The 10,011-nt window shown below is 54.9% G+C and overlaps 3 protein-coding genes across 9 annotated transcripts; 2 read left to right on the top strand and 1 right to left on the bottom strand.

The window, feature by feature from the left end:
* ankrd22 (ankyrin repeat domain 22) lies at nucleotides 1–2,060 on the top strand. 3 transcript variants are annotated; one of them, XM_061264527.1, is made up of 7 exons: nucleotides 227–242; nucleotides 360–489; nucleotides 742–933; nucleotides 1,204–1,311; nucleotides 1,393–1,470; nucleotides 1,540–1,638; nucleotides 1,725–2,060. In XM_061264527.1, the coding sequence occupies exons 2-7, from the start codon at nucleotides 469–471 to the stop codon at nucleotides 1,800–1,802; spliced, it is 576 nt and encodes a 191-aa protein (XP_061120511.1). In that variant the 5' UTR covers nucleotides 227–242; nucleotides 360–468; the 3' UTR covers nucleotides 1,803–2,060. The 3 variants fall into 3 exon arrangements, with proteins under 3 accessions (XP_061120513.1, XP_061120511.1, XP_061120512.1); XM_061264529.1 differs by lacking the exon at nucleotides 1,204–1,311 and having other exon boundaries at nucleotides 1–242; XM_061264528.1 differs by lacking the exon at nucleotides 1,540–1,638.
* A 43-nt stretch (nucleotides 2,061–2,103) lies between these two features.
* On the bottom strand, nucleotides 2,104–4,376 carry lipf (lipase, gastric). Its single transcript, XM_061264524.1, has 10 exons — nucleotides 4,247–4,376; nucleotides 4,043–4,154; nucleotides 3,778–3,976; nucleotides 3,596–3,705; nucleotides 3,382–3,518; nucleotides 3,106–3,252; nucleotides 2,940–3,011; nucleotides 2,770–2,841; nucleotides 2,592–2,702; nucleotides 2,104–2,504 (listed from the first exon to the last, which is right to left on the bottom strand). Exons 1-10 carry the CDS (start codon nucleotides 4,367–4,369, stop codon nucleotides 2,382–2,384), a joined length of 1,206 nt encoding a protein of 401 aa, XP_061120508.1. The 5' UTR covers nucleotides 4,370–4,376; the 3' UTR covers nucleotides 2,104–2,381.
* Nucleotide 4,377: 1 nt separating this feature from the next.
* bbs1 (Bardet-Biedl syndrome 1) lies at nucleotides 4,378–9,597 on the top strand. Of its 5 annotated transcripts, none has more exons than XM_061264519.1 (8): nucleotides 4,378–5,144; nucleotides 6,022–6,085; nucleotides 6,986–7,395; nucleotides 7,472–7,654; nucleotides 7,733–7,864; nucleotides 8,131–8,237; nucleotides 8,311–8,431; nucleotides 8,545–9,597. In XM_061264519.1, the coding sequence occupies exons 2-8, from the start codon at nucleotides 6,067–6,069 to the stop codon at nucleotides 9,367–9,369; spliced, it is 1,797 nt and encodes a 598-aa protein (XP_061120503.1). In that variant the 5' UTR covers nucleotides 4,378–5,144; nucleotides 6,022–6,066; the 3' UTR covers nucleotides 9,370–9,597. The 5 variants fall into 5 exon arrangements, with proteins under 5 accessions (XP_061120503.1, XP_061120502.1, XP_061120501.1 ...); XM_061264518.1 differs by lacking the exon at nucleotides 4,378–5,144 and adding an exon at nucleotides 5,749–5,883; XM_061264517.1 differs by lacking the exon at nucleotides 4,378–5,144 and having other exon boundaries at nucleotides 6,062–6,202.
* The last annotated feature ends 414 nt before the right edge of the window (nucleotides 9,598–10,011 follow it).

Genomic DNA, 10,011 nt, shown 5'->3' with positions numbered 1-10,011 from the left:
CCAGGTCGATGGCGGGGTACCGCGCCATGCTTCAAGCTAGCAATGCTTCGGTGAGCTGTTTTCGACTGCGTGTCAACAGCGCTTAGTTGTACTCTGTTGTTGTAACGCTAGGACCGCACGAGGAGCGATTCGTGTCAAACGTGTCCACACTTAACGCATCCGCGATGGACCCTTGAGCTTTGCTTTGGATTCTGTGTCGACGGTTCTGACAACATGATGCAGGCAAATCTTTCAAGATGGAGGTACTGTCAAAGAAAAAGCTACAAATTTGATTCTAACATATGAAATGTGCATGTAAGCGCTTTTCCCGGACTTGCTGGGACAGCTGCGTGTGATACGCGTTCGACTTTTCGCCGTAGAGACAGGAAATGCCGCAGAGAGAGCGAGCAGATTCGGTAGGTTTCAAGAGTGGCCCTCGGTTTTACTTTGAAAGTCGTTCTGGCGTCCCGTGCGCTTCCTGTGGCAGACATGGGCAAGGTGTACTCGCAGGTAAGAGTGCGTTTCTCAACGGGTTGACCCTTTTCACACTCTTTAAATGGCACGCACGCACAGTCGAGTGATGGACAAAAGCCATCGTCGGATTTCAAACAAGACCAATATGTTGCGGGTCAAAAGTCTCGATTCAAACTTGACTTCGACTCAAAGCGCAGTGTGCGTGCTTGCGCGCGCCGGCGGGCGTTCCGACTTGTCTCGCCGGTTCATCGAAAGTCATCCGACCGGTTGCCTTGCTTTCTCGTGCAGCCAGCCTGTCAGTTGGCATACGACGGCGACGTTCAGCAGCTGTTCGCCGCTGTGTCCCGCAACCCGAGCGACGTGGACACGCGGGATGATGTCACTGGCGACACGCCACTCATCGCCGCCTGTCGCCGTGGTCACCTGAACGTAGTCACGTTCCTGTTGGAGAGCCACGCAGACGCGCGCACGCGCAACAAGGTCGGTCGGCTCAACCTCGCTTCACTCCGTCGTCCTCTTGCCTTCCTTTTGTATGTGCCGTCAACAATCACTCCGTTCATTCCCAGCTCATCCATGATCGAACCCATCATTGGTTTTGCTGATCGCAGCCTCTCTCGCTCTTTAGTAAATGCGTCAACAAAAAGCAGATCCTCCTACGGGTGTTGAACGCTTCAGCTCTTGGTTTTGTTCTCGTTTTTGCATAAGTTGCAGTGGTGACGTTATTGACGGTGCCGCCCGCCGGTGTTTCAGAAGCGTCGCACGTGTCTTCACTACGCGGCCAAGCAGAACTTTTCTCTTCTGGACCACCTCGTCATCCTCCTCCTCATGCCCATCCTCCTCCTGGGATACTTCCTCCTGGCACGTCGCCGGCAGGCACAACACGGAGTGACATTGGCAGGCACGTGACATCATCGTCTGGTGACGCGTGTGTCCTTGCAGTTGCAGAAGCGGCGGCGTAACGAGGCTCTGATGAAGGCCGTTCTGGACAGCGACGTGGACGTCAATGCGGCCGACTACGTACGTTCTCCACGCCGCCGCTTGCGCGATCTCGGCTGTGACCTTTTGTCTGTGCGCGCCCCCACGCAGAAAGGCAACACCGCTCTTCACTATGTTTGTCTGAGGAAGCGACAGCATTTAGTTCCTCTGCTGCTCCTCAGGGATGCCGACCCTCTCGTCAAGAACCACGTGTGTGCTCTCCTTTTGCCTGCTTGCGACACTTTGCGGGCCCCAAAGGCTCACCGGGTTGTCTGGTCCCGATGTTTTGTTTTCAGGACGGTGAGTCGGCGCTGGACGTGGCCATGAGGTTAAAGTTCAGCAAGGTGGTGAGGCTGCTGAGGAAGTCGCAATGACGCACGCAATGCCCGTCGGCCGGCGCCGCATCTGGACTTGAGGGTGGATTTGCTTGCCCCCCCCCCCCCCCCCCCACTGCGGTGTGAGGCGATAACAGCAGTCTTGTCACTTGCTCCCATTTTGCTCCTTGCATTTCTGACTTTGTTCAAATTTACAGCTTTCTTCCAAGGTTTTTCTGATTCTCGTTCTTTTTGTTTATTTTGGCCAGCTCACGGTCATCAGCGGTGACACAAAGATAAAGTTTGTCTTAAAAGCAAGCTGGCTACGTGTTTATCCTGTCGACATCCACGCTCAGCACAGTACATTTGCAAAGAATGCATTTATTCAATGGATGGCTGATGTGGAATGCTGGTTCAGTGTTGCGTCTTGATGCTAATGACACCCATTTTCATTTCCGCTGTTTGGCAGATTTAAACGTGGTTTTATGCGGGTGGCGGCAAATGAACGGTTGATTTGAAGACTAAAAGCCTCCCCGCCCACGTCCAAGCGGCGAGCGAGTGGCGCCCTCTAGTGGTATTGCGGCAGCAGCTTGAGGATGGCAGGAAAAATGAGCTGCGTGAGCGAGCGAGTGAAGCCCTCTAGTCGTACTGCTGCAGCAGCTTGAGGATGGCAGGAAACATGAGCCGCGGGGCGTCCAGGCCCCAAATGAAGTCCAGATGGTCCCAGTGGGGAATGTGCTGCTGAAACACCAGGTTGGACACCTGCAGGTGAGACAACGCTGTCAGACACGTGCACCTGCACACACTCGCGCGCGCGCGCGCACACATGCACGTGGCACCGAGAGTGACCTGGGTGAGGAGCAGCGCAACGTCTTTTGGGTCGGCTAGCGTGTCGCGTCCCCCCGAGAAGATGGCGGTGGGGACCTTCATGTCTTGGACGTGGTAGTGGGGGGGCGTGGACTGCACGGGAAGTTTCACGTTTTGCGCTCGCTTGGTGTTTGCCGCGGGCGCTCGCTCGCTCGCTCACCTGGTTGTAATGTTTCATGTTGCCCGCCGCGCCAAAGTCAAACGCAGACAGCTTCCCTCCGCCGCCGACGGCCTGAAAAAGCATGACCAGTCTGAAGCGGACTGATGTTGTACGCGCTGCCGCGAGTCTCCTTCCCCAAGTGTGGGTTCATGTACGTGCGTGCTCCTGACCTGTGCCCAGTGCAGCATGTTCTGGACGGATGTGCCCGCGGGGCAGTGCGTGGTGTAGACGGCCGTGCGAGACTGAAAGCAAAATCCGGACAAAACCGAGCGGGTGCGCTAAGATCATGTCGGCCATCGGGGCGAAAACAGCCAAAGCAAAACGCCGGTCACGGACCATGTTGAGGTTGAGCTCATCGAAGCCGCACAGGATGAAAAAGAGATTCCCGCACAATTTGCTGGTCAGACGTTTGCCACACACGTGCTCGGCGAACCACTCAATCATGTGACTCTGAGGCAGGAAGTCCCGCCTTCCAAACAGCTCCTGAGGGAGGGAGGGAGGGAGGGAGGGAGGGAGGGAGGGAGGGAGGGAGGGAGGGAGGGGGACGCAAAGGTGAGATTTGCCGTGGCCGGGCTCAACCCATACCGTACCGCCCGCTCGCTCGGCTCCTACCCAAACCAGGTACTCGGGCAGGAAGGCCAGCTTGCTCATGGGGCTGCTGGGAAAGGCCACAGTGGCCACCGGAGCCAAAGCTACAAACAATTTGATCTTGGCCGCTAGGTGCGGTAGCGTGGAGAAGGCCATGAAGGCTGCCCAATTGCACACACACAGGTGAGTGTTTCATCGGGGCGCCGCGATGGATCTAAACAAAACGAGCGGGTCGTACCGATGGTGGTCCCCTGAGAGTGCCCCAGGTAAGCCACCTGTTGTTGTCCCGTCACCTTCAGGATGTAGTCCACGACCGCAGGAAGATCCAAAAGGGCCATTTCGTCATGACTGCCAGAGCCGCACAAGATGACACGCTGGGTTGGTTGGCGCCAAGGGAGGGCGGTCGGGTGAGAGGGCTACCTGAACATCCAGAAGTCATCGCAGTCAGGTGTGAGCGTGCGGTGTTTCCGAGACCAGGTGTTCCCTCGGCTGTTCCCCAGCCAAACATCGTAGCCGGCGTCGGCCAGCGCGTAGCCCAGGCCGGACGCCGGCGGGTTGGTGATCCAGTTGCTGCCGGCCGCCAGGAGGCCGTGCTGGAGGAAAACCACGCCTCGGCCACCTGCGCCCAGGCCGGCCGGCTGTTTGTCACCGTTCTCGGCCCCAAAAAAGTGTGCTTAGCACTGACTTAGCTTGAGCTGGCGTCCCGCAGGGATCCTGTTGAGAGTCAAGATGTAGCCGTCGTCCGTCGACACCTCATGCTCCTCTGCCGGGTAGCCCCACCGGCGGATGATTTCCGTCTACACGGCAGCGCGCACACACACACACACACACACACACACACTGAGCTTTACCATGGCAAACTGCGTGTGTGCGCGCGCAATATACTCACAATGTTCATGTGTACTTCAGGGTCCAACGACGACTGAGCGCCAAAGATGCGCCGCCCCGCCGAAGGCGACTGGTCGGCCAGGGCCACCCCGCACAGCAGCGTTGCAAAAAGCGCACACTGCATGCTGTCTGTCTGTCTGCACACACACGCACGCACACATGAGCCTCTTTGAGCACTATGTCCAATCTGGACGCAAGCGGCCAAGCCAAAAAGCAACTCCCAATACGCCTTGTGATTCCATTGTCGCTTCTCACCGTCGGGCGCTACTTCAACAAACGCAACGCAACGTAGCGGTGAAACCTCCAAATGTCTGCTGTTGAAAATGTGTACTTAGAACTGTTAACCTCAAGTCGGCTTGAACAAGAAAACAAGAATGGAAAACCAATTGCCAGACTGGGAAAGCTTCATCAACGAGCACTCTCGCTTCCCAAATGCATGCTTAGTGAGTGAGCCAAGGCAAGAAAAGGCGACGCAACACAGTTGTAGCTGTGTCCCCGTCCACATTTTGGGGCATCAAATTCAAGGAGAGGAAACGTTTGCATACCCACAAACAATGTTCATTGGTTGATTTAAACATGTAATATCTTATCTTTGTGGTGTATTAAATGGAAAGGCTAGAAATGAAGGATATGCTAACCATTATATTCTGCTCTGTTGACAATTTACACAGGTTGATTGGAAATGGGCTTCCAAGCATAAAAGCTCAAAATGAAAAGAAAGAGAGGGAACTGCAGCTTAGACTTGTGCTTGTTTCCACACGATCCCCGCTGAGTTTGGGCAGAACTTGGACTGGTGGTCGCCAGTCGAGTGTCAGGAGCAAGACGAGAGGCTGAACGTGACGTCACGGCAGCTAACACGACGTGCACAAAGTCAAACTCGCCGTGAAGCAAACGAGGAGGTGAGCAAACGGGCAAAATCGGCCGAGGAACATTCCGTGTGCCGCGTCCTTGTGTGGTGAAGGGTCTTTGTGGTTTCGCTGGTCTCCAAAAAAACACTCGGTGGACCATAGCTGGTCCGGGTAAGGAAGCACTTTGGTGACACACGGCTGATTGGGAAAAGATTTATTAGACCGATGTCAAAATGATGTCTCTCCAAAAGTTAGAGTGGCCCCAAGAGCAAAGATGTTTCAGCTCTCGACAGCCAAGATGTTGGCCCCAAAAAAGCCCTTGCGCTTCTTGCTCTTGCTCTTTTGCGCGCTCTCTGTTCTGCCCCATCATTTGTACCTCGTAAGACAACAGCTGCGGTTCGAGTCTCACTCGACTGGTTACTTCCGATGCCCTTAAAAGGGCATGGACAAAGGTCTTCCTGGTCACGGACGAATGGCCCTTCCATATTCTAAGTACCTACACATTACTGAAACTAGAGCTTCTCTGTACCGCAAAAATAGCTTATGGTCTTCTCACTGATGCTAGGTCGCCATTTAAGGTGACATACAGACTCCAAAATTTACCTCACTTGCGTCTTGAAAGGAGTTTTGGGGGGTGATTGCGGAGACGGGTTAACTCACCGAAAACCGAGCGGCGCCGAACCCTGATCATGTGACTCCGGACGTGACGTCCCAAAAGCTCAAGATTCAAGAGATTCAAGAGTTTTTTATTCGCCATGTTTGAGCGTGCCAAACAAGGAATTTGACTTCGGTAAATCACACCCTCTCCCCTGCTCACTGGTTTAGGTATCGGTTAGAACGAGTCAGTCGATGAAAAGATCGGAGCGGATTATAAAGGCTGGTATTCTTTTGATGGTCTTATGACAAAATGCTGATACTTTCGTTCTAGGAAGAAAATGTGTGACGGCGCGCCCCCTGCTGCTCAGTGTTTGACATGTCACCTTCACGGCGGAGTGAGTTCAAAAGGCGAACATGTCGATCAACGCCACCTGAACAGCATCACTCGTGAAAAGAGCACATGTTTAGCTCAAACGTTCACTATTATTTGTTTGGACCCGTTAAAAGATATAGTACGTATTCCAATTGTTTAAGCCTTCATTTTAAAGCGCCTACGTAGTTTGTCCAAGTGCATTGCCGTACACCTTCTGCGCTTGCGCTGCACATCGATAGCATTGCAGCTGCTATGCTAGCGACTGGGAGCCGAGCCAGAGTTCTTAACTTGGCGCCTACGTTGCCGAGGTTTTGAAATCATTTTAAGCAGCAAAACAACCACGGTGCCTCCGTGTTTGATGACAATGTTCCAACACAAGTCGACGTAAAACACACTGTCCCAAATTCGCACGCGTGGAACCTGCCGTCTCAAAGTACGTACACTTTAGCTAGGTGGACACTTGATCGAGGGTTGTAGAATGTAATGTGGTTATTTGAACGGGGCCATCAATGGACGCCACGGACAAGAACGGCTCGCGTGTAATTGACGTCACGTCAAGGAGACCGAAGCCGGCGAGCTGAAGAAGCTGGAAGCGGATTTATGGATTAGACGAGCATCAGCCTCGGCAACATTAGAAGAGCAGCATCGACGGTGCGTCTCTTCAACCCCTTTTCATATTGCTCGTTTTTCCAATAATTCGACGAGGTTGTGTGCGAAAGCCCGGGGAAACTGCGTCCTTTTGGAGACGCTGCTGTAGGGTTTCCTTGACGACGGCATCATACGGTGTGTATCGTGTTTCTTCGATTCGATGACTGACATGCTGAGGAGGAGGAGCCCCTTGAGGGTGTTCTGTCCGTCCTCGGTGTTTGATCGCCTTCCTGTGTGCATGCGAGCTGAGCGACATGCGTGTGTCGTTATGCAGCAAAACGAGGTCTAGTTGTCCAGCCAGCCATGAGCGAGTGGAGCGGCGAAGATGGGAAGTGGCTGGACGCCCATTTTGACCCAGTGGCGGGACTGCGCACCTTCACTTCCTGCGCGGCGCTGGCCGACTTGAGCGGGGATGGGGACGGTCGACTGGTGGTGGCCGACCTTGGCGGCGGCGGAGGTGGCGGGGCGTCCATGAAGCTGAAGGTGTACGGAGGCACAGCGCTGAGCAGCGAGAGCGTCCTGCTGGACCTTCCATGCGGCCTCGCGGCCTTCTTCATGGACCTGCACGAGCCTCGCGTTCCCGCCGTGGCCGTGGCGTCCGGACCCTGCGTGTACGTCTACAAGAACCTCAGACCCTACTTCAAGTTCACGCTGCCCGGACTTGACGTCAACACACTGGAACAGGTGGGTGACAATCTAGTCCTGTTTTTCAACTGTTTATTTGACCATTTTTGACAGCTGCTGACTTGTGATTGGTCAGGATGTATGGCAGCAGGCCAGGGAGGGGCACATTGACCCCCCCGCCGTTAAGGAGACGTTGGAGAGCCTCCGAAAGAAGGCCGACGTGCCGCTGTCAGTGCGCTCGCTCCGCTTCCTGTCTCTGGATAATGAGCACCTGGAGGGCTTTGTCCAGCTGCACAAAGAGCAGCCCATCAAACGTCAGGTAGCATGCATGCAGGCATGCAGGCATGCAGGCATGCAGGCAGCTAGGCAGCTAACCAGCCAGGTTTTTGGTCTTCAGACAGTTATCACGTGCATGGGCACGCTGAAGAAAAGCACGGCGGAAGAAGACGGCGTCAGCTGCTTGCTGATTGGCACAGAGAGCGCCCATCTTTACGTGCTGGACCCCGAGGCCTTCGTCATCCTCGCCAAGGTCGCCGTCCCTTTTGGCCCTGTCCGCTTTCGGCCCTGTCCGCTTTCTCTGTCCTTCCATCCGTTGGTTTGCGGATTGTCTGGCCTTTTGCCCATCCTCCGTTCTGCCCTTTCTTTTGTCTACTTCTCGATCCCGCTGTGCCGACTTGATTTTGTCTCCTCTTGCCCGTCCGTCCGTCCTTCCTTCTGTCCCGCCTCCTGTGCATGCATCATCTCTGCTTTGCATAAGCGCGGGTGTCGGCACTGAACATCTCGCACTTGGCGCAGCTGGCGCTGCCGGCCCCTCCCACCATGATGGACGCGACGGGTCAGTATGACGTGGAGTTCCGGATCACGGCGGCGTGTCGGAACGGGAACGTCTACATCCTGCGCAGGTCAGCTTGCCATTGGGACCGGCCCGCCCGCCGCTGCTTCAGGTCGTCCTGAGCTCTTTGCGTCTGCTTCCAGGGACTCGGACAAAGCCAAGTACTGCGTGGAGCTGTCGGCGCATCCCGTGGGCCTGGTGAGGGTCGGCAAGAACATAGTGGTGGGAACCACGGACCAGAACCTGCAGGGATTAACGCAGAAGGTAAAGTTGAAAGACTCTGGAATTGACACCTCTGGGGAGTTCAAAGATTGGATTAAGCGCTCTGAGACATACTGTTTGTTGGTCTGAACCAAAGTAACCAATGCATCGTTTAGGGCAAGAAGTTGTGGAAGGTGCTCCTTCCGGCCCCCATCTGCACCATGGCCGGCATGGACCTTCCCGCTCGAGGCTTCCAGGGGGTCCTGGTGGGTCTTGCCAACTGCGAGGTCCACTTATACAGGGACAAGAACCTGGTGAGCACCATCAAGACTCCGGACACAGTGAGCGCTATTTGCTTCGGGCGCTACGGGCGAGAGGACGGGACCCTGGTCGTGACCATGAAGGGCGGCGGGCTGATGGTGAAAATCCTCAAGAGGACGGCGGAGTTCCGAGACCGGGACAGTGCTCCCGGACCTCCGGCCGCGCAGAGTGTCCGTCTCGACGTGCCCAAGAAGACCAAACTCTACGTGGACCAGACACTAAGAGAGCGCGAGAGCAGCACAGCCATGCACCGGGCCTTCCAGATGGACCTGGTCCGCCTGCGACTGGCGGCGGCCAAGGCCTACGCCAAGGCCCTGGAGTCCAGTCTGACTCCGGTGTCGTCCAGGCCCGGGCGCTCGCTCAAAATGAATGCCGTGGTCCAAGGTCTGGGCCCGTCCTTCAAGCTCACGCTCAATGTTCAGAACACGGCGGCGTGCCGGCCCGTGCTCAACCTGGCCATCAGCTTCCTGTACGATCAAAGCCTGTACAGGATGAGGAACCCCTTCTTGAAGATCCCGCTGCTGGTGCCGGGACTGGTCTACCCGGTCCAGACCCTGGTGGAGTGTACCAGTGACCAAGGCATCTCTGACATTATCAAAGTTGTTGTCCTGCATGAAGAGCAGAGCACCCCACTGCTCACGGCGCACATTAACATGCCCGTCAGCGAGGGGATCAACTGAAACGCTTAGCTTAGCTCAGTTTAGCCCAAGCCTGACTCTTTTTTTAGCTTCATATAGCTTGGCTCAGTTTCCAGCCCGGACGGTGGCGGAAAGCGTACGGGGCCCCAGGGAGCCAGCCGCAGGCACTCCCGTGAAAAGGGTAGCGTGACTAGCGTCCAATGTTGATCTTCCTGTCCTGAAGAAAAAAAAACTAAGGTGTAACTATCGATATGAAATAGTCTATAGCAATTCTATAGCATTCATCATTTTTACCGACGTATTTTGTCTTACTGTCATGTCCGTGTTTATGCGGATGCGGTGCAGATCGCGCGGTGTTTGCAAAATGACTACAAGCCTGGCAAAATGACTACAAGCCTGAGGTCAACCTTTTACTTTATTGCAAATGTAAGATCAAGTGAAACAGTACAACTGTCATAACAACCGGTGTAAAAAAACAACAACAAAAAACGTATCGCCACGCGTGATGACGTAGGCTCACCATAGTGGGCGCACGCATAGTCCAAATTCAGCGGTTTTCTTCCGCTTGCTCACTGCGCACTACACTTGTTAGTGCACTTCAATTTCGATGAGTACCGCAGATTGCGAGTATCTGGAAGTGGCCACTTTTGTGGGGCAATTGAGACGTTGCCGCCGTAGTGCGAT

Source organism: Syngnathus typhle, linkage group LG18, assembly GCF_033458585.1.
Source record: "Syngnathus typhle isolate RoL2023-S1 ecotype Sweden linkage group LG18, RoL_Styp_1.0, whole genome shotgun sequence".
NCBI lineage: Eukaryota > Metazoa > Chordata > Actinopteri > Syngnathiformes > Syngnathidae > Syngnathus > Syngnathus typhle.
Note: the sequence above shows the minus strand (reverse complement) of the source record. Positions and strands in the feature narration are given on the sequence as shown.